Source organism: Chenopodium album, chromosome 10 (genome assembly GCF_948465745.1).
Source record: "Chenopodium album chromosome 10, dcCheAlbu1.1, whole genome shotgun sequence".
Classification (NCBI taxonomy): Eukaryota; Viridiplantae; Streptophyta; class Magnoliopsida; order Caryophyllales; family Amaranthaceae; genus Chenopodium; species Chenopodium album.
Window position 1 is genome coordinate 49852999 of NC_137843.1, and position 19163 is coordinate 49872161.

The following is a 19163-nucleotide window of genomic DNA, read 5'->3' on the forward strand; positions in this document are numbered from 1 at the left end:
TACTGACAGAGAGTTTTTCCAATTCCGTGTACTTGGAAAGCATTCCAAAAGCTCTAAAGATGTATAAATCTTGACTGGCCACCATAATGGATTTAAATGATTAGCCAATTGATCAGATTTGGTTTCTAGCAATGTACTATGACCATCTAAGATAACTAATTGTAAAATATTGTTACTATAGCTAGTCCTAATTAATTGGCATCTTGATCGACAGATAATTCCTTCATCCACTGCCTCAACATTAATTGTTACTATCTTAGAACAGGGGAGCCAAATTCTTCCTCTCCACAACCTAAATTATAACTTCATGATTTAGTTCAATATTAACAATATTAAAAAAAACACAGACCAAAACACCCTATATTAAAAGTAGCCTTTATTATTCATATCGATAGGGTTATCACACCTCATGGTGCTTACACTTCTCACGGTCTCACCTATTGCGAGGTTCTGGTCAAAAACCTCGTTTGAGAACTTAAGGCAACCAATCTAGCTAGAATAGCCAACATGATGGTTTTGTTGAACACAATAACAAAATGCATGATGCTCCAAAAAAAAAGAAGAGTTTAAGGCATCATTATTCCAAGCAAGCCTAGCTTCGCCTCCTTCCTCTGTAACCGCCTTCTCTTTGACAAGTGAAGTATGTTGCAGCCACAGGCGAGCCAAGATTGTAAACTTCAGCAAATTTCCTAATGAAGAAATTCGGACGCCACCCTGGTGCACCGATTATTTGACTCCCTGAGTGACAAAATACAGCAAATACAAGTCGATGTATGCCCAACGACGGCCTTGGATTTTCGTATGCCACGATTTCTTGCCCTGTTTTACAGTAACATATATAGTATATCAAAGTTGATACATTAACGGTTACTAACTATATTAAGGGCTTGTTCTCTTTAACTTATTTTCAATTCATTTCAATTCAGCTCTAATAATTTAAGTTCAGTTTAGTTCTTATCTTAATTTTCTTCTCTCATAAAATATGTTGAATTATTTAGAGAATTGTAGACTATTTTCATGTTATTTAATTAATTTACTTAGGTTAAGGTGTTGTATTATTAATTAAATAAATAGGTAGTTAAAGCAAATGACTATAATTAACTGTTGTCTTTGGATTTATTCGTATGATTTGGCTATATAATGCTTTGTATCATTTGGCACAAATGGCCAAATAATACTAAGTGACGGTTGAAACCAAGTAATACCAAGTGACAGTTGTGGACTTGTGATACTAAATTATATTGCATCATTTGGCTTAAATGGAAGTTAAGATTCTTGAGAATGGTTGTCATTATCCACTCATACAAGACATCACAAAGTATCTGACATTTACCAAACGGTGCTAGCAGATTATTTGCTTTGCTATATATATGTTCTAGTAACATATGATGAAAAAGACAGTAACTTTATTTTTATTCTTTTGTATTGCATTCGTTTTTCTTGTATTATCATCATCATAAATTATTAAAAGTTTTGTTTACATTAGACCACAAATAAACTACACACTATTGTGGTTGTCTTCGTTGTATCTCCAAGTAAATTTTGTGATACCCGGTGTGTTTAATTAGGGTCGAAATATTACTTTGGGAAAGTGATATCGTTCACGCCTCGAAGGTTTTAGATTGTTGTTAATTTCCTTCATCTTTGTGACCCTTGTTTTAGTGAAATCCTCAACAATCCAAAGTAATATTCTTACAAAGATGGCCACCATTAAGGAATTGACATCAAATTTCCAAAAATTGGATAAGTTCGAGGGCGTGGGTTTTCGAAGATGGCAAAAGAAAATGCACTTCCTATTGACATCTCTTGGTGTGGCCTATGTCCTCACTACCCCGAAGCCTTTAGAGGAAGAAAATGAGGCAATAGAAAACACTAGAAAGAGGAACAAATGGGAAAACGATGATTACATATGCCGAGGACACATTCTCAATGGTATGTCTGATGACTTGTTTGATGTCTATCAATTTTATGAGTCTGCTAAAATTCTTTGGGATGATTTAGAATCAAAATATATGGCCGAAGATGCTTCGAGTAAGAAATTTCTTGTTAGTAATTTTAATAATTATAAGATGGTTGATAGTAGGCCAATCATGGAACAATTTCATGAATTACAAAGAATTTTAGGAAGTTTTAAACAACATGACATTAGTATGGATGAGACTTTTGTTGTGTCTTCTATCATTGATAAATTACCACCTTCATGGAAAGACTTTAGAAACACTTTAAAGCATAAGAAGGATGAAATAAATGTTGATGAATTGGCTTCCCATATTCGGATTGAAGAGGGAATTCGATTTCATGATGGTCAAAAGGATGCAAATCCGACTTCTACCATTAATGTGGTGGAGGACTCAAAGTCAAATGACAAAAAGAGGGGTAAAGACTCAAACAAAGGCAAAGGTAAGAAGCCTAAGGTTGATGGTGATGCACCAAAGCCTCGTGCTTGTTGGGTGTGTGGAAAGCCCAGTCATTTCAAAAAAGATTGCACAATTTGGAAGAAAAAGATGAGCAAAAGGAAAGCTCAAGGTGGGAAAGGTGAGTCAAGCCAACCCCATGACAAGCAAGGTAATTCTTGTACACAAGTTTCATTTAATTCTTTAGTGAGTTATTTGTATGTGATTTCTGAAATTCTTTGTGTACAGGGTGATACATCATGGTACATCGATTCAGGAGCATCGAGACATGTTTGCAAGGATCGTTCTTTGTTCAAATCTTTCGTTGAAGTTACCACTGAGGAGATTCTTTACATGGGGAATGATTCAACCGCAAAGGTCTTAGGCAAGGGACAAGTAGAATTAATATTTAGCTCGGGCAAATCTCTAATTCTTAGGGATGTGTTGTATGCTCCCGAACTTAGGAGAAATCTTGTATCCGGTGCTACCTTGAATCGTTTAGGTTTTAAGATGGTATTTGAGTCGGACAAATTTATTTTATCTAAAGGTGGTATGTTTGTAGGACTTGGTTATTTGTATGATGGAATGTTTAAATTAAGTATTTGTAATAATGTTAGGGACAATGTGTATGTTGTAAATGATAATTCTTCTCTATGGCATGTTAGACTTGAACATGTTAATTATAAGAAACTTTACTTTATGTCTAAGCATGATTTAATTCCATTGTTTGATCCAAGGATAGAGAAGTGTAGAACATGCATGCTAACAAAAATTACAAGGAAACCATTTCCTAACAATGTAGAAAAGAATACTTCATTGCTTGAATTAGTGCATAGTGATTTATGTGATTTTCATAACACTCCTTCCTTAGGAAATAAAAAATATTTAGCAACTTTTATTGATGATTTTTCAAGATTTTGCTATGTTTACTTATTGTTTTCTAAGGATGAAGCCCTTGACAAATTTAAAATCTACAAGAATGAAGTAGAATTGCAAACAAATGAAAAGATTAAAAGGTTAAGAACTGATAAAGGTGGCGAATACTATAATCCAAGTTATTTTCAATCTATAGGATTAGTACATGAAACAACCGCGGCATATACACCACAACAAAATGGTGTAGCGGAAAGGAAGAATAGGACTTTAGAAGAAATGGTTAATTCCATGTTATCCTATTCGGGTTTGAGTGATGGATTTTGGGGAGAAGCAGTATTAATCGCTTGTTACATTTTAAACCGAGTTCCAATGAAAAGGAATGAGGTAACCCCATATGAGCTATGGTATAAAAGGAAACCAAATTTGAGTCATCTCAAAGTTTGGGGTTGTAGGGCAATAGTAAAAGTGCCAGAACCTAAACGTAAAAAATTAGGTGAAAGAGGAGTGGAATGCATTTTTATAGGATATGCGGAACATAGCAAATCCTATAGGTTCTATGTGATAGAACAAAATGACTATTGGTCGGTTCATACCACCATTGAGTCTAGAGATGCATTGTTTGATGAAAATAGATATTCATCAATTCCTAGACCAAAGGATGTAACTCCAAATAACGTTGCTCAAAATTTTGACCAAATTGAATTTGATCAAGTAATAGATGACCAAGATCATTTTGATGAGGCATCTACATCATCATCTCAACCTAGGAGAAATAAGAGGGCTAGGAAAGAAAAATCTTTTGGCCCGGACTTTCATGTGTACTTAGTTGAGGGATCAAGGAATTTTGTTACAACACAATTTCCATACATTTTTATTGTGGAAGATGATCCTTTGACCTATGATGAGGCTATGAGGTCTCGTGATGCTCCATTTTGGAAAGAAGCTATTCATGATGAGATGGAATCCATCATGGGAAATAATACTTAGGTGTTAGCTAATTTACCACCAAAATGTAAACCAATAGGGTGCAAATGGATCTTCAAAAAGAAATTGAGGATTGATGGAGCGGTTGAAAAGTTCAAAGCTCGATTAGTGGCACAAGGTTTTACGCAAAAGCCTGGTATCGATTATTTTGATACATATGCACCGGTTGCTAGAATTTCAACTATTAGATTGTTGATAGCACTTGCGGCTATCAATAATCTTGTGATCCATCAAATGGATGTCAAGACAGCATTCTTGAATGGAGATCTAGAAGAAGAGGTTTACATGCGACAACCGGAAGGGTTTGTTGTAGAAGGTCAAGAAGGAAAAGTTTGCAAGTTGATTAAATCTTTGTATGGGCTTAATCAAGCACCTAAGCAATGGCATCAAAAATTTGATGAGGTTGTGTTGTCTAATGGATTCAAGCTAAACAATTCAGACAAGTGTATGTATAGCAAATTTGATGACAACGGTCAAGGTGTCATAATTTGTCTATATGTAGATGACATGTTGATCTTTGGAACGGATTTGTCACAAGTTGAAATGACAAAATCCTTCCTTAGTTCACAGTTTTCCATGAAAGACATGGGAGAAGCAGATGTCATCTTGGGCATAAGAATAAAGAGAGAAAAAGGAAAGTTAATCTTATCACAATCTCATTACATTGAGAAAGTGCTTAAGAAATTCAATGTTAATGATGTTTCGACTTCTCTTTATTCAACACCTATGGATCCTAGCATAAAGTTGATACCTAATGAAGGTAATGCAGTTTCACAACAAGAATATGCAAGAGTAATAGGTTGTTTGATGTATGCCATGACAAGTACTAGACCGGATATTGCTTATGCAGTTGGTCAACTAAGTCGATATACTAGTAATCCTAGTATGCTACATTGGCAAGCAATTCGACGTTTGTTGAAGTACTTGAAGAAAACCATGGATTATGGTTTGTCTTATAGTGGATATCCCTCGGTCATAGAAGGATATTCGGATGCAAGTTGGATCTCTAATAAAGATCACTCCTCCACAAGTGGATGGGTTTTCCTATATGGTGGAGGTGCTATTTCATGGGCTTCTAAGAAACAAACTTGCATTGCGGACTCCACAATGGCATCGGAGTTCATTGCATTACATTCGGATGGTAAAGAAGCTGAATGGTTGAAGGATCTCATGTATGAGATACCTTTGTTGCCAAAACCAATATCACCAATAGTGATACATTGTGATAACAATGCAACTTTGGCTAAGGCATATAGCCAAGTGTATAATGGTAAGTCACGGCACATTGGTGTAAGGCATAGTTACATCCAAGGACTTATCAAAGATAGTGTGATCACTATTGACTATGTTCGAACGAGGTTTAATCTAGCCGATTGTTTCACAAAAGCATTGGCACGAGATGTTAATAAAAGGATGGCAATCAATTTGGGATTGGAGCCTTATAATAATCACGAATAAGGAAATCTTAACTTAACGCCCGATAAGACGTTGGGTCTTAAGTTCAATAAGATTAATTTCCTTATTTGATGATTGGGAACTTGATATTCATCCTAGGTAAGTTCCAGTTTTACTGTGATGAAAAGAGGTTGTTTATCTTAATAGATTTTTTGACATTGTGCTTTGTCACAGGAGCATGTTAATGAAAGATCTACCTATATAAGTACGAGGTTTGGCCGCTTCAAGAAGTTATTTGGGCATAGCTTTGATGTACTTATGAATAGATATGGACATATGGCTACAAAGTGTCAAGTATAAAATATATTCAAGTTATTTGATCTAGTGTGTGTAATATCTTCAAGTTTCTAATATGTATTGCTATTGGTTCAAACGTTTAACGATACCAATTGGATACCGATTCTTGAATTGTATATTATACTAAGTGGAAGTTCAAGTCTTTGTACACTTTCATTTATGCAAAAGATTGTTAATTATGATGATGATGTTTATGCAATGAGTCTAGATTAATTCTCTAAATGGGGGAGGATTGTTGAATTATTTAGAGAATTGTAGACTACTTTCATGTTATTTAATTAATTTACTTAGGTTAAGGTGTTGTATTATTAATTAAATAAATAGGTAGTTAAAGCAAATGACTATAATTAACTGTTGTCTTTGGATTTAATCGTATGATTTGGCTATATAATGCTTTGTATCATTTGGCACAAATGGCCAAATAATGCTAAGTGACGGTTGAAACCAAGTAATACCAAGTGACAGTTATGGACTTGTGATACTAAATTATATTGCATCATTTGGCTTAAATGGAAGTTAAGATTCTTGAGAATGGTTGTCATTATCCACTCATACAAGACATCACAAAGTATCTGACATTTACCAAACGGTGCTAGCAGATTATTTGCTTTGCTATATATATGTTCTAGTAACATATGATGAAAAAGACAGTAACTTTATTTTTATTCTTTTGTATTGCATTCGTTTTTCTTGTATTATCATCATCATAAATTATTAAAAGTTTTGTTTACATTAGACCACAAATAAACTACACACTATTGTGGTTGTCTTCGTTGTATCTCCAAGTAAATTTTGTGATACCCGGTGTGTTTAATTAGGGTCGAAATATTACTTTGGGAAAGTGATATCGTTCACGCCTCGAAGGTTTTAGATTGTTGTTAATTTCCTTCATCTTTGTGACCCTTGTTTTAGTGTAATCCTCAACAAAATATTCGGTTCAGATCAGTTTAGTTCTTATCTTAATTTCCTTCTCTCATAAAATAATCGGTTCAGGTCAGTTTAGTTCAGCTCCAATAAAGTCTATTCAGTTCATTTCAGCTCAATTCAGTTCATTTCAACTCAGTTCAGTCAATCAGAACATGCCCTAAATTACTCATCTACTCTTAAGTTTAAGCAAAAATTGGAAATTGAGACCTTTTTATTTGATGCATAATACACTTTTCGGTATAAAGAGAGCACATCAATAGCAACAGTGAAAATTCTACAGTAGATGTAGAATAGATATACCTGTTGAGACATCATCTTCTAATACTATCATAGATTCATAGACACATAAGGCTAAATTCAAAAAAAAAAAAAAAAAAAAAAAAAAAAAGGGTTTTTTATTCACACTTTACTTATTTACGGTTTAAATTATTTTTATTAATTCAAATAATATAAATAGTTTGAATAATATTAGACTCTATCTATTAATCATTATACTTCCTCTTTTAGTTGACAAGTTTCTTTTACCACCCCTGTCAAGTTATCAATATACCATATGTAATTATCAATAAATACAAATTATTAAAAAAAAAAATGATATTTTGAAAATATACATTAAAATCAATCAATATATCATCATCTCGCGTTCATGCTTATAATTTACTACCTCCGTTTCATAATTTTTTGCACTTTGGATATTATTTGTGAAATATAAAATATTGCAAAATTGCAAAAAATATAAAATGGAGGTAGTACTACTTATCAAAATAGTCAATAGTAATAAATTATTAATTATCAAAATAAAGTTTGTAAATAAAGTCAAAAGTCAAAATTAAAACTGAATAAATTAAGTGTAAACTTATTAAATTTAACTTGAACTGTACTTACTAGTAGGGAATAATATTTTCCTTTAGAATTCGACCTAGTCTTGAATAAGGTGAATGGGACATGACTAAATTTTTAAGTATTTCATGAAATTTCTTAAAGGAACATCTCTTTCAAAAAAACGGACCAACACACTTTAAAAAATAAAATAAAAAAATAAAAAATAAAACTAGCTAGTTGCATGCATGCGTTTCAAATATGTCCGATGAGAAGGTTTTGCGTAGAACGGACTCACGTGAGTCCAGTTTATAACCTTTAAGCACACCACCTCCATTTTCTCTCTCCTCCATTTTTACAATCTTTCATTCATCACCATTTTTTCACATTTTCTCTCTTCTCCTTATTCGGATCCTTACCTCATCAATTGAAGAAACCTCTTCTCTAATCGAAACCAGGACCCTCCAGGAGGCCCACCAATGAGAGGATGATGAAAACCTCAGTTATCGCCAGCAGGGGGTAATTGCCGAGGAGGGCTTTTGAACCCACGGCGAGTACAGCGAAGCTGCCGCCGCGGTAATTCTCAGGACTACGGTTGTGGTCCACTGGAGAACCATCGAAAAATCGAGAAGGCCAGCATTGTTGGTGACTTGGTGGTGCAAATTGTGGTCTCACCATTTTTATGGAGGAGAGAGAAAATATGAGTTGCAGAAAAAGAGGAAAGAGAAAGAGAGGAAGAAATGAGGGGTTTTAATACCTGACCATTATAATGTAATTTCTGATATATTTAACCTATTTTCTGATATTTATAACTATTTTCTGACAATTATAATATAGTATCTGATATTTATAATCTAATATCTAACTAGTATAATCTAATTTCTGACCATTATAATCTAATATTTGACTATTATTATCCTATTTCTTACCATTAAGATTTTTTTTCCTCAATTTTTTTTCTTCTGTTTGTATGACCGGACTCACGTGAGTTCGTTCTACACAAAACTTTTACATGTCGGATTTATTTGACACATTCAAAATCGGTATCAAATTGACTTACCCAAACTTATGCCTCCAGTAGCCGGTATGTTAGTTACTAACCTGAATATTAAAAAAAAAAAAAAAAAAAAAAAAAAAAAAAAAAAAAAAAAAAAAAAATTAACTACATTAGTATATTGCATTATATATCAGTGACCAAAAGAGCAAATTACAGTTAGGTGGTAGTGAAAAAAAAAAAAATACGGAGTATAAATATATGAAACCTAAAATGTAATGTGTAACAATGAAGTTTTATTAACGTTCCTTCCAAAAAAAAAACAAAAAAAAAAAGTTTTATTAATGTATGCCAAAGCTACAGTACTACCCTAAAAAACTTATAAACTATATTTCCTCCGGTTCTTTTTATTGCAATATATTAAGAGCATAATGCTCCTGTTGTTCTTCTCTGGCTAGGAAGTCACTTATATATATGGCCATCTTTCTTAATGGTTGGGGTGTTTTTTGATTGGAAACGGATTCAAATAAATTATTATCATTACCAAGTGTTTGATTAGAAGGTTTGGGTAACGATACTCAATTACCATTACTAAAGGATAATGGTTTCCACCCATTTGTTACCTCTCTAAAATCTAAGGTGACAATTACACTTAGGGATGTATAAACAAAAACCCGGACTGTAAACCGGACCGGTTTTGACCGAATCGAACAAGGACCATAAAATTCAGGTCTGTTGCCGGTCCGTGCAAACCGGTCCAATCCGGTGACCGGTGTACACCCCTAATTGCACTTACTCTCCTCAAACAAAAATAAAGGAAGATAGGTTTAAGTGATTATTTCTTTTCATGATTAAATCAAACAAATAGAAATGTAAGAGTTAAATAATTTCTTTCCTCCCATTTAGGTGTTTCCTTTCCGCTCCATTTTCATTAGTCATACCAAACGCCCCTTAAGATCATATGAAGTTTTAAAAAGCTCTTTGTTAATGTGTGATACATTGGGAGGAATTTTTTTGTATAGAAAAGTACTACAGTATTTGTTTATTAGAATTAGAGATAATTCATAAACAAAATTTTGAAAAATATTAGCGTTGAGATGAAAATTTATGCTAGTAATCATATACTTTACTGTAGAAAATATTTTTGTATTAAAAGAAGTTTTTTTTTTTTTTTTTGAAAGAATTTAAAGAAGTAATTAATGCAAGCATGTTGAGTAATGCATGATCTGTGCACCATGTGCATGATGCACCCGGTTAAATAAAAAAGGCGGAAAGAATATACAGTAGTTTGAAAAAAAACATTAAGGTTTTTGAAAAATAACATGCATTACAAAAGAACAGGAAGACATTACAAAAATAATATGATAAAAACTTTATTAAAATTTCATGAAAAATTACACATTAACGGAAAAATCTTTACCAAAGATAAAATTTCACCAAAAATAGTTTTATTTTCTCCAAAAATTCAACTTTCCATAATAATTTTAGTTTTCTCTCTCTAAAATTATTTTCAACTAAAAATAATTTAAGATTTCATTTTCAAATTAAATTTCAAAATTCAAAATAACTAGCACTGTCAAACGGTTTGACAGTTCGGGTTCGGTTCAGTTTGAAATCAGTTCGGTATTAAATCGGGTCGGTTTGAAATCGGTTTAAGTGTCTCGCAGGTCGGTTTCAGTTCGGTTTAAATAGTTATCAGTTCAATTCGGTTTCGGTTATTTCTTGAGCGGTTTTAATTCGGTTCGGCTTGTAAATAGTCCGGGTTGTAAACGGTTCAGTGTAGACGGGTTGTGGTTTGTTAATGGTTCGGTGTAAACGGTTTCTATCCCGGTTCAAACAGTTTTGGGTTGGAAACGGTTTTAGGTTAGAAACAGTTCGGTTTTTTTTCGGTTCAGTTTATAACTAGTTCGGTTCTTTTTCGGTTTAGTTTATAACTGGTTCGGTTCTTTTTCGGTTCAATTTATAACTAGTTTGGTTCTTTTTCGGTTCAGTTTATAACTAGTTTGATTCTTTTTCGGTTCAGTTTATAATAATGCTCGATCGGTAGTATACATGTGTGCATAATTAAATTTCATTTAAAACACATTTTAACTTGATTTTGATATTCTCTTTATAGTAAGCAGTTTGTAGCCGATTCGTTTATAAGCGATCCGGTTCATAAACGATTCGGTTTGCGGGCGGTACGGTTTATAAACGTTTCGGTTTATATACAATTTGGTGCAAATGGGTCGCGGGTTGTTAACGGTTCGGTGTAAACGGTTTTTATCTCGGTTTAAACGATTTCGGGTTGAAAGCGGTTTCGGGTTAGAAACAGTTCGGTTCTTTTCGGTTCGGTTTGATTTCAGTTCGGTTTAGAATTGGTTCGGTTCATTAACGGGTTCGGTTCTTATACGGTGTAACGTTATTCGGATCGGTTTGGTTTCGGGTTCATTCACATATGGTTCTGGTCGTTTTACGGTTTCAAAAAAACGGTTTTTAATCGGTTCGGTTCTCATTTGGGTCGGTTTGTTTCGGGCAGTTAAACGGTTTCGGTTTGAAATTTGACAGCACTAAAAATAACATATGTTAAAAGAACATAAGTTATAATGTAAAGAACATATCAAACATATATATATAGGTATGTTTTTTGTCAAACATAAGTATGCGCTTTGTCAAACATTAGTATGTTCTTTCTGCCTTTCGGGTGCACCCTGATGTACTATCCTATTTTCACATGTTGAGTATGAAATATCAATATTTTTGGGTTTATTGATCTATTTATTTTTGAGATTTTTCTTACATGATTTCATAATAATTTTTTTTAATTTGGCATGGCGCTTTTTTTTGTTTTTTTTGAAGGACTAGCATGGTGTTAAATAATTATTATTTGTATTATGTTCCCATTTATATTTATTTAGAAAGGAAGCCTTCCAATCAATATTGATAACCTCTTGCAAAAACTCTAGCTTCCTCTCTCTCCTAAACTCTAGCCTTCATTGTCTATTTTGAAGGGGCTTTCATCGGATTTCACTAGTAGATAGCCCCAATCTTTATTTTCTTTTAAACTTTTTGTTTCTTAGGTTACAATAATGTCTCTCTCGAAAGAAAGGGTTTATCTCCTTTGAGAGACAAGGTTTTTTCGATCTAGTTCAAAAGACAAGGTTTTTCGCACTCCTTCGAAAGACAAGGTTTTATTTGGTCTCCGGTTGTGCGGGGCTACGATTGATTATGACTTAGATTCGGGTTACGAAATCAGCACAAAAATTAACTTTCTCACAAAATTGGAAAGCGGCGACGGATCCACTCAAAAAGTTGTATAAGACAACAAATCGAGAATGTGCCGAATTATTATATTTATGTATTTGGATTCTTAGCCTTTCCCCGATTAATTCTTATTTGCTTTTGTTAAATTCGTTTTCATTATAATTAATTGTCAATTGTAGATGCCGTATGACTTTAATTATTGAAATTTAATGTCATTTAGGACTTGTTAAAAAAAAAAAAAAAAAAAAAAAAAAAAAAAAAAAAAAAAAAAAAAAAAAAAAAAAAATTGGAAAATATTCTTTGAAATTTGTTGAATTAAAAATCTCAAGAAAACGGGGTACAGGATACTACGTAACTTCACTTGATTGAGTGAGAGTGGGTGGATCGGATCGGAATTGCTTAACGCATGTTGGATTGGGAAGTTGATGGCATCAGGTACAAGTTCTTCGGTTTTTTTTTTTTTTTTTTAACTAACTTTTTTAGTTGCTTTTTCACTTTAAATTTCCCCTTTTTCAACTTTCATTTCAACTATTTGCATATCACTTTTTCCAAATCTATTACTCGCAGGATACATTGTTATCCTTTTAATTTGCCCAATTTATTTACAACTAGATGTAAGCCCGTACGGTTCTATTAAATCATTTTATTTAATTTAAAATTTTATAAATTTATGAAGATTATTCATTAAATATATGGATAAAATTCCTAATATCATAAGATAATTTTTTAATTTTAACCATAAAGTTATCTTTCGTTGTTTTATTTATTTTATGTGATGCTTGAATTTAAAATCCCAAACCTTATTCACTAATTTTGCTTATGTGACAATTTAAATTTTTAATTTAAAAAAGAAGACAAATCTTTTTTTTTTTTTTATCAAAATAAGTCTTTTGCCTATGCGTTTATTTAATATACTCGTTCTGTTTAAAGTATTAGTCTCATTTGTAATCGTTTAACTATTAAAAATTATGGAGAATTAGTCATATGAGATATAGTTTTATTCATCTCGATGAATACATTATTAAAATTAAACTTTTACAATATTTTTTAGGGAGAGATAAAAGATATTTGCGATCAAAAATTTGCATCCATATATGTAAAAAAGATAATTATTACTTTTTTTTTTTGAGAAGATAATTATTGGTTTTTAAAAATAATTTAAATTTTAATTATTCTCTATTCGTTGTTTTTACCTATGTGTCAAAATTCTTAAATCTTATTCATCACTTTTGCTTAGGTGGCGAGTAAATTTTTTAATTCTAAAATAAATTATTAATCTAATTTTTCATTGGACAAAATAATATATTTTCTTATGTGGCGCGCCAAATGCTCCCGAAAAATGTCTACTTTATTTATATATATATATATATATATATATATATATATATATATATATATATATATATATATATATATATATATATATATATATTAGGGTATGGATTAAAGGTGAATGAAATCAGTTTTTGTAATAGCCACTCCATGAATTTTGTTTCAGCAACATGCTTAGATTTTAGAACATAAATTCAAATCCCCCTTAAATACACAAGTATAATAAATTCGAACACTTCAAATTTTGTTGAAGAATTTGGTTAAATTATTTGTAAAAAAAATAAAAAAAAATAAAAAAATAAAAGTATCATTGAATTTAAAGAATTCTATTTCATTTATGCTTTAACCTTCAGCGGGGTTTCTTTTACTGGAAAGAAAGACTATCTTTTAGCAGTATAATTGGTCTCCTAAAAAAGTTAGAAACAGCTTTGAACTTTAATTTTGGAATTTAACTCGGTCAAAATAATTTATTACTCCGTATTTTTTATTGATGAAGTAAAGAACTTGGTTGAATTTGAGATCCACTCATTAATAAGGAGCTTTCAAAAGAATATTTTTTTAATTTAATGCACACGCGCACGATATATATATATATATATATATATATATATATATATATATATATATATATATATATATATATATATATATATATATATATATATATATATATATATATATATTTATTTATTGAGGAGTATGTTTTATAAAATAAATCATGTAGGAGTTGTTATATAAAATAAATCATGTAAGAGTCGTTATATAACACATATATTTATTGAGGGGTATGTTTTACATAAATATAATATGATTTCCTAACAAGACCTTCTTACATGTATTGGTTTTAAAAACATATGTTTCATTCAACAAATTAATTGATACAAGTTGTTAAAAAAATTTAATTCATACAGATTAAATATTTTTTTTATCTTTATTATATATTTCATTTCTATAAAGTTAGTATTTTTTTTTAACTAACCACAACTTTGGTCTAATGACCGTATGTAATAGCCCCAACTACAAAATAACTAAATTAATTTAATAAATTAGCTACACGATGAATTTAATGTGACAACGTTTCACTCCACAACTTCTTATACATGATTTGTGACTACATGTAGGTAAAATTGTCGTCTTTTAACGAAATATACTATATATGCATGTCCAAGTTTACATATATGGTGCTACCAAAATTAAGCATATAGAATAGTAAGTACTTCAACACTAGACAAGCCACCATAACACATACCTCTTGTTACGGTTCATGAAGTGGGTACATAGCATGCATTCACTTACCAATGCAAGTATTCTCTTTCGGATGGATTTCCGGGGCTTGGAGCATCAGGATCCACCATAACCTTCATATATTTTGATAAAATTCAATGAGATATGGTAGTAGATGACATAAACCTAAGGTATGTCGCATGTTATACCAACTACCAAGGTACAAAAAATAGCAATTATTTTTTTATATATAAATATATATGAATTGGGAGTTGAACTTACCAAAGTATAGAATGACATAGGATCATTACCCTGAATTTCAATCATTGGTGGATTGACAACTTGAGAAGGCCTAAATTCACTAGCATTTATGACTTCTCTATTGTCATAGACAACTCTGAGATCTACCGACCTTGTAAAGGGATCCAAAACATCCCCAATCACTTGTCCTACAACAAGTGAATCTCTTCCACTAGGCATAGAGTTGTATTACATATGTACGTTTATAGGCAATTTAACAAAATTTGAACCTACACTTTTTTTTTTCTCTCTCTCTCTTTTTTGGTTCACTTATGTTCTACAGTGAGTATGGTAATGAGTTCTATTTATAGGGTTTATAAAGATATCAAACTTATTCCCTCTGTTCCTAAATAAATGATATTTCAGTATATGTGAGAAAACGAACAAGTGAATATGTTACATATATCTCTATTATAAAAAGCCAAGTGGAGGAGGGGCTGATATCCACTATAAATATCCAATATGTTTTATATAACATAAAATGCTATAAATAATTATATAACAAATTAAAGTTTGGGCATAAGTTAATGATTAGTTACACAAATTTAGTGGAAAATACTCCCGTAATTATTCTCTCTTATTTCGGTGCACTAACCCTTTCTTACCCTAAAAAAATTTTAAAAATTAGTTTCACATAAAAAGTTGCGACATCATTTTCCTATTGAGCTAGGTATGTGATATATCTTGTGCATTAGCACATATGGATGCATCCTAGTATAGAAAGAAAAAAAATTAGGAAAAGAAAGTAGGAAAATCGTCATCGAAACAAAAAGAGATTGTAGATTTGTAACCTTTTTATTTCATACTTCTTTTTCTTCTATTTTTGGCGTAATATCTTTACCATCATACCCCATAACATTACATGCAGCTTTCCACAATAGATCTTTCTTCTATCTTACACTACTCAATCACCCTTATTTCTTAATTAACTAAAGTCTCGTGCAATGCACGAATTTTAATAAATTATAAAGCAAACTACTGCGTTAATTTAGCAATTATATACTAAAAAAGAATCGTATTTATAAACTAAATTAAAATTTAAAATTTAAAATTGAATATCTTTATTTCTTAATTAGCTAAAGACATCAAGGTTTATTTATTTATTTATTTATTTATTTATTTACTTCTTACAATGATGTATAGGTTGTTGATGCGTTACAATTCATTAATGTAAAGAAAATAAGTGACTGTTGATTATTTAGAACCAATGCTATGTACACTATCATGTCCCTATTTGGTCGACACAATTTGATATACACCACACATTGGTTTATGAAAACTTAATTAACTTTTATTCAATTTCTATACATAGAATCAAATTTGTAAATATGAGTGAATAGTAGGTTTTAATAATAATAATTTAGAAGTAAGGGGAGTATAATAATAATAATAATAATAATAATAATAATAACTTTGAATAATTTGTAAGTCCAAACAACCTTGGTACTTACTCTGCGGAACCATAGTCGAACACATTAGCGGATGTACTTGGCTCCCAAGGGGAGCACTTGCATCCCCATTTTGCAAATATTTAATGAAATTCATGGGTAAGATATAATCAGTAACTAGTGTGTGGCCCGAGCGATGCCCCGGGTTGCTAGTTTGTACTTGATTAATCTGCTAATCAAATTCGATTGTATAGATAGTAAGACTTGTTGGTTTTGAGTTTAAGTCTTGCTATAAATATTTTTTAGTTGTTGAACTAAATCATTACATAATTGAAACAAATAGTATAATAAGACACAAATTAACTTATCTAAGTTAACTATAATTTTGTTGGATAAAAAAATACAATTAATAAATGGCTAAGATGGTAAGACTCTTAACTTAAGACTTGTTGGTCTTGAGTTCAAATCTTGTTATAAGCATTTTTTAGATGCAAACCTAATACATGTGAAAGTGACATGTCATATTTATAATCACACGTGGCGCATATTGCTGACATGTCGAACTTGAAAAAGGTGACACGTGGAACATATTCTATTTTAGGAACACTTTTTAATATATAAGTATAGATTTTGTTCTAATAGTTTTTGCTCTCCCATTTTCATAATTTGATCTTCTAAAAGACAAAACCAAACAATAAAAATACATTCTTAATATTTAGGCCCTATTATTTTCAATTTTTATCTTATTTTTGCTGAGCTTAAATTATTCTTATTGAACTAAAAGTAACATGACCTTTGCAATTTTTACAAAAATCAACATTTTATAAATATTTTATCTATATTAAATTAATTACTCAATATATTATCTCTATTTTATAAATATTACAATGTTTAAACTTTTGACACTATTTACATCGCCTTTTGTAACCACAAATTGTGATTTATAAGTAAAGGAAAATGTAGTCATTTGTTTTTTTTTTTAATTTTAGATTCGTATTAACACAAAAGGAACGGAAGATGTATGTAGATGAAATGAAGAACTAACAAGTAAAAACATTTCACATTATTCCCTTTTTTTTTGCGTTATAAAGTTAAAAAATTTTGCACTCTCAGCCTATTTTGAAATTTCTAGATCCGCCACTGGTCGAACAGATGGCTTGCCTATGCTTCTTCCTAGCACAAGCAACGCAACCCTTAGAAGGCTCAAATATATAGACCACTTCAACAAATAGTGTAAAAGCCACCTTGTCTTCCTGACCATGCCTTTGGGGAGAGTTCCCAAAACTTACATGCAAACTAAGAGACAAATTATGTGACTCGAATTCGACGACAAAGACTACGATGCTTCAGATTCTGACTCAAATTGTGAGCGTTGACTGATCTTTCCCGGACAGGGACCACCACCCCTACCTAGAGTGACTCTATGCTCCACCTGTTTCTCAACACTACCATAAATTAGTGATGCGACAACACCAGACTCGAAACCAAATAACGTAGACCTTTGCAACACATACAATGTCTCTCATTTTACATCCACTACAAGAAAACAGTTAATTTCTGACAGACAGGTTCCTACGGACATGTAATTCCGTCGAAAAAATAAAAATTTCCAATGAATTTACATTCCATCGGATATTTCCGACAAATTCAAACAATCCATCAGAAATCCGACGGAAAATAAATCTGTCGGAATGTATACTGAATATTCCATCGTAAATAAAAATTTTTGGCGTATTTAATTTATGTCGGAAATTTCCGTCAGAATACACATTAAAAAAAACCTCTATAAACTACTCCAGAACCTTAATCATGTTCCGCCTCTTTCTCTCCCTATTCTTCTTTTTCCTCTTTCTCTCTCCTCGTGTTCTCCTTCTCGTTCTTTCTCCTCCTCTTCTCTTTCTCCTCCTTTTCTCCTTCTCATTCTCTCTCCTTCTCATCTTCTTCCTCTCTCTTTCTTCTCTATTCTCTTCTCGATCTTTTCTTAACTCTTTCTTCTCTCCTCTTCAACAACAACCACCACCAACATCAACTGCAACAACACCGCTGTAACAACAATCACCACCAACATCAACCACCACCAACATCAACCGCAACAACAACAACAACAACAACGCAACTATCTCAATATCAACAGCCACCGTCGCGAGCCACCCATTGTCAAGGTTTTTTATTTTATAGATCTTAATTTAATTTAGGTTAGATTGTAGATCTAGTTAATTTTTTATGTAATTGTAATGTTAGTTTATAAATTTTATTAGATAATTGTATATTTCTCATAATTGTTTTTGGTTGATTATCGTTTTATGTGTTTTTTTAATGAAAATCTGATTAAACATGTAGATCTAATTTTTGATTTTTTTTTTTTTTTTTGTGTTTTTTTCAATCTTAATGTTTGTTAATTTTTGTTTTATTTTTTGGTTTTATCGGTTAATTTTTGAGTTTTTTTTTGTTTATTTTTGGGTTTTTTGGGTGAACTTTCGTTTTTTGTTTTGGCTAATTTCTGGAATTTTGGTGCTGTGAGGTGGTGTCGGTGATGGTGTCTGGTGGTGGGGTAAGGGCTGATGTGAGTGTGGTGGTGGGTGGTTTGGTGGTCGGGGTCGGTGTGTAATGGGGTTTGGCTGGGTGGGTTGGTGGTTTTGAGGTCTGTGTATGGGCTGGTAATGTGTGGTGTGGGGTTGTGGTGGTGCCAAGTTTTTTTTTTTTTGGATTTTCCGACGAAAATTTCAAAAATTTTCGGCGAAAAACACTCCTTCAGAATGTTCTGACAGACTTTCCGAGCCCGAGAATCTTGTCTAGTGACTGAAAATCCGTCGATAATTCCATTAGAAAACTTGTTCCGACAAAAATTTCGTCAGAAAAGGTCGTTTTCCAACAAATACGTTTCCGATGACCATTTTTCAACGGAATTCCTTCGAAAACGCGTTTTCGACA

The 19163-nt window shown here is 31.7% G+C and overlaps 1 protein-coding gene across 1 annotated transcript; it reads right to left on the reverse strand.

Annotated features, from left to right (window-relative positions):
- Nucleotides 1-592: 592 nt before the first annotated feature.
- LOC145564033 (protein FLOWERING LOCUS T 1-like) lies at nucleotides 593-15024 on the reverse strand. Its single transcript, XM_081624394.1, has 4 exons — nucleotides 14827-15024; nucleotides 14617-14678; nucleotides 8812-8852; nucleotides 593-819 (listed from the first exon to the last, which is right to left on the reverse strand). Exons 1-4 carry the CDS (start codon nucleotides 15022-15024, stop codon nucleotides 593-595), a joined length of 528 nt encoding a protein of 175 aa, XP_081480520.1.
- Nucleotides 15025-19163: the final 4139 nt, after the last annotated feature.

What these genes read in the sequence shown, in the direction of transcription:
- LOC145564033 (XM_081624394.1), bottom strand. Translation starts at nt 15,024, where the DNA reads ATGCCTAGTGGAAGAGATTCACTTGTTGTAGGACAAGTGATTGGGGAT. An exon ending in CTATGTCATTCTATACTTTG is followed by an intron (nt 14,679 to 14,826) that starts GTAAGTTCAACT and finishes AAATATATGAAG; the next exon opens with GTTATGGTGGATCCTGATGC. An exon ending in TACTGGAGGCATAAGTTTGG is followed by an intron (nt 820 to 8,811) that starts GTAAGTCAATTT and finishes ACTGTAAAACAG; the next exon opens with GGCAAGAAATCGTGGCATAC.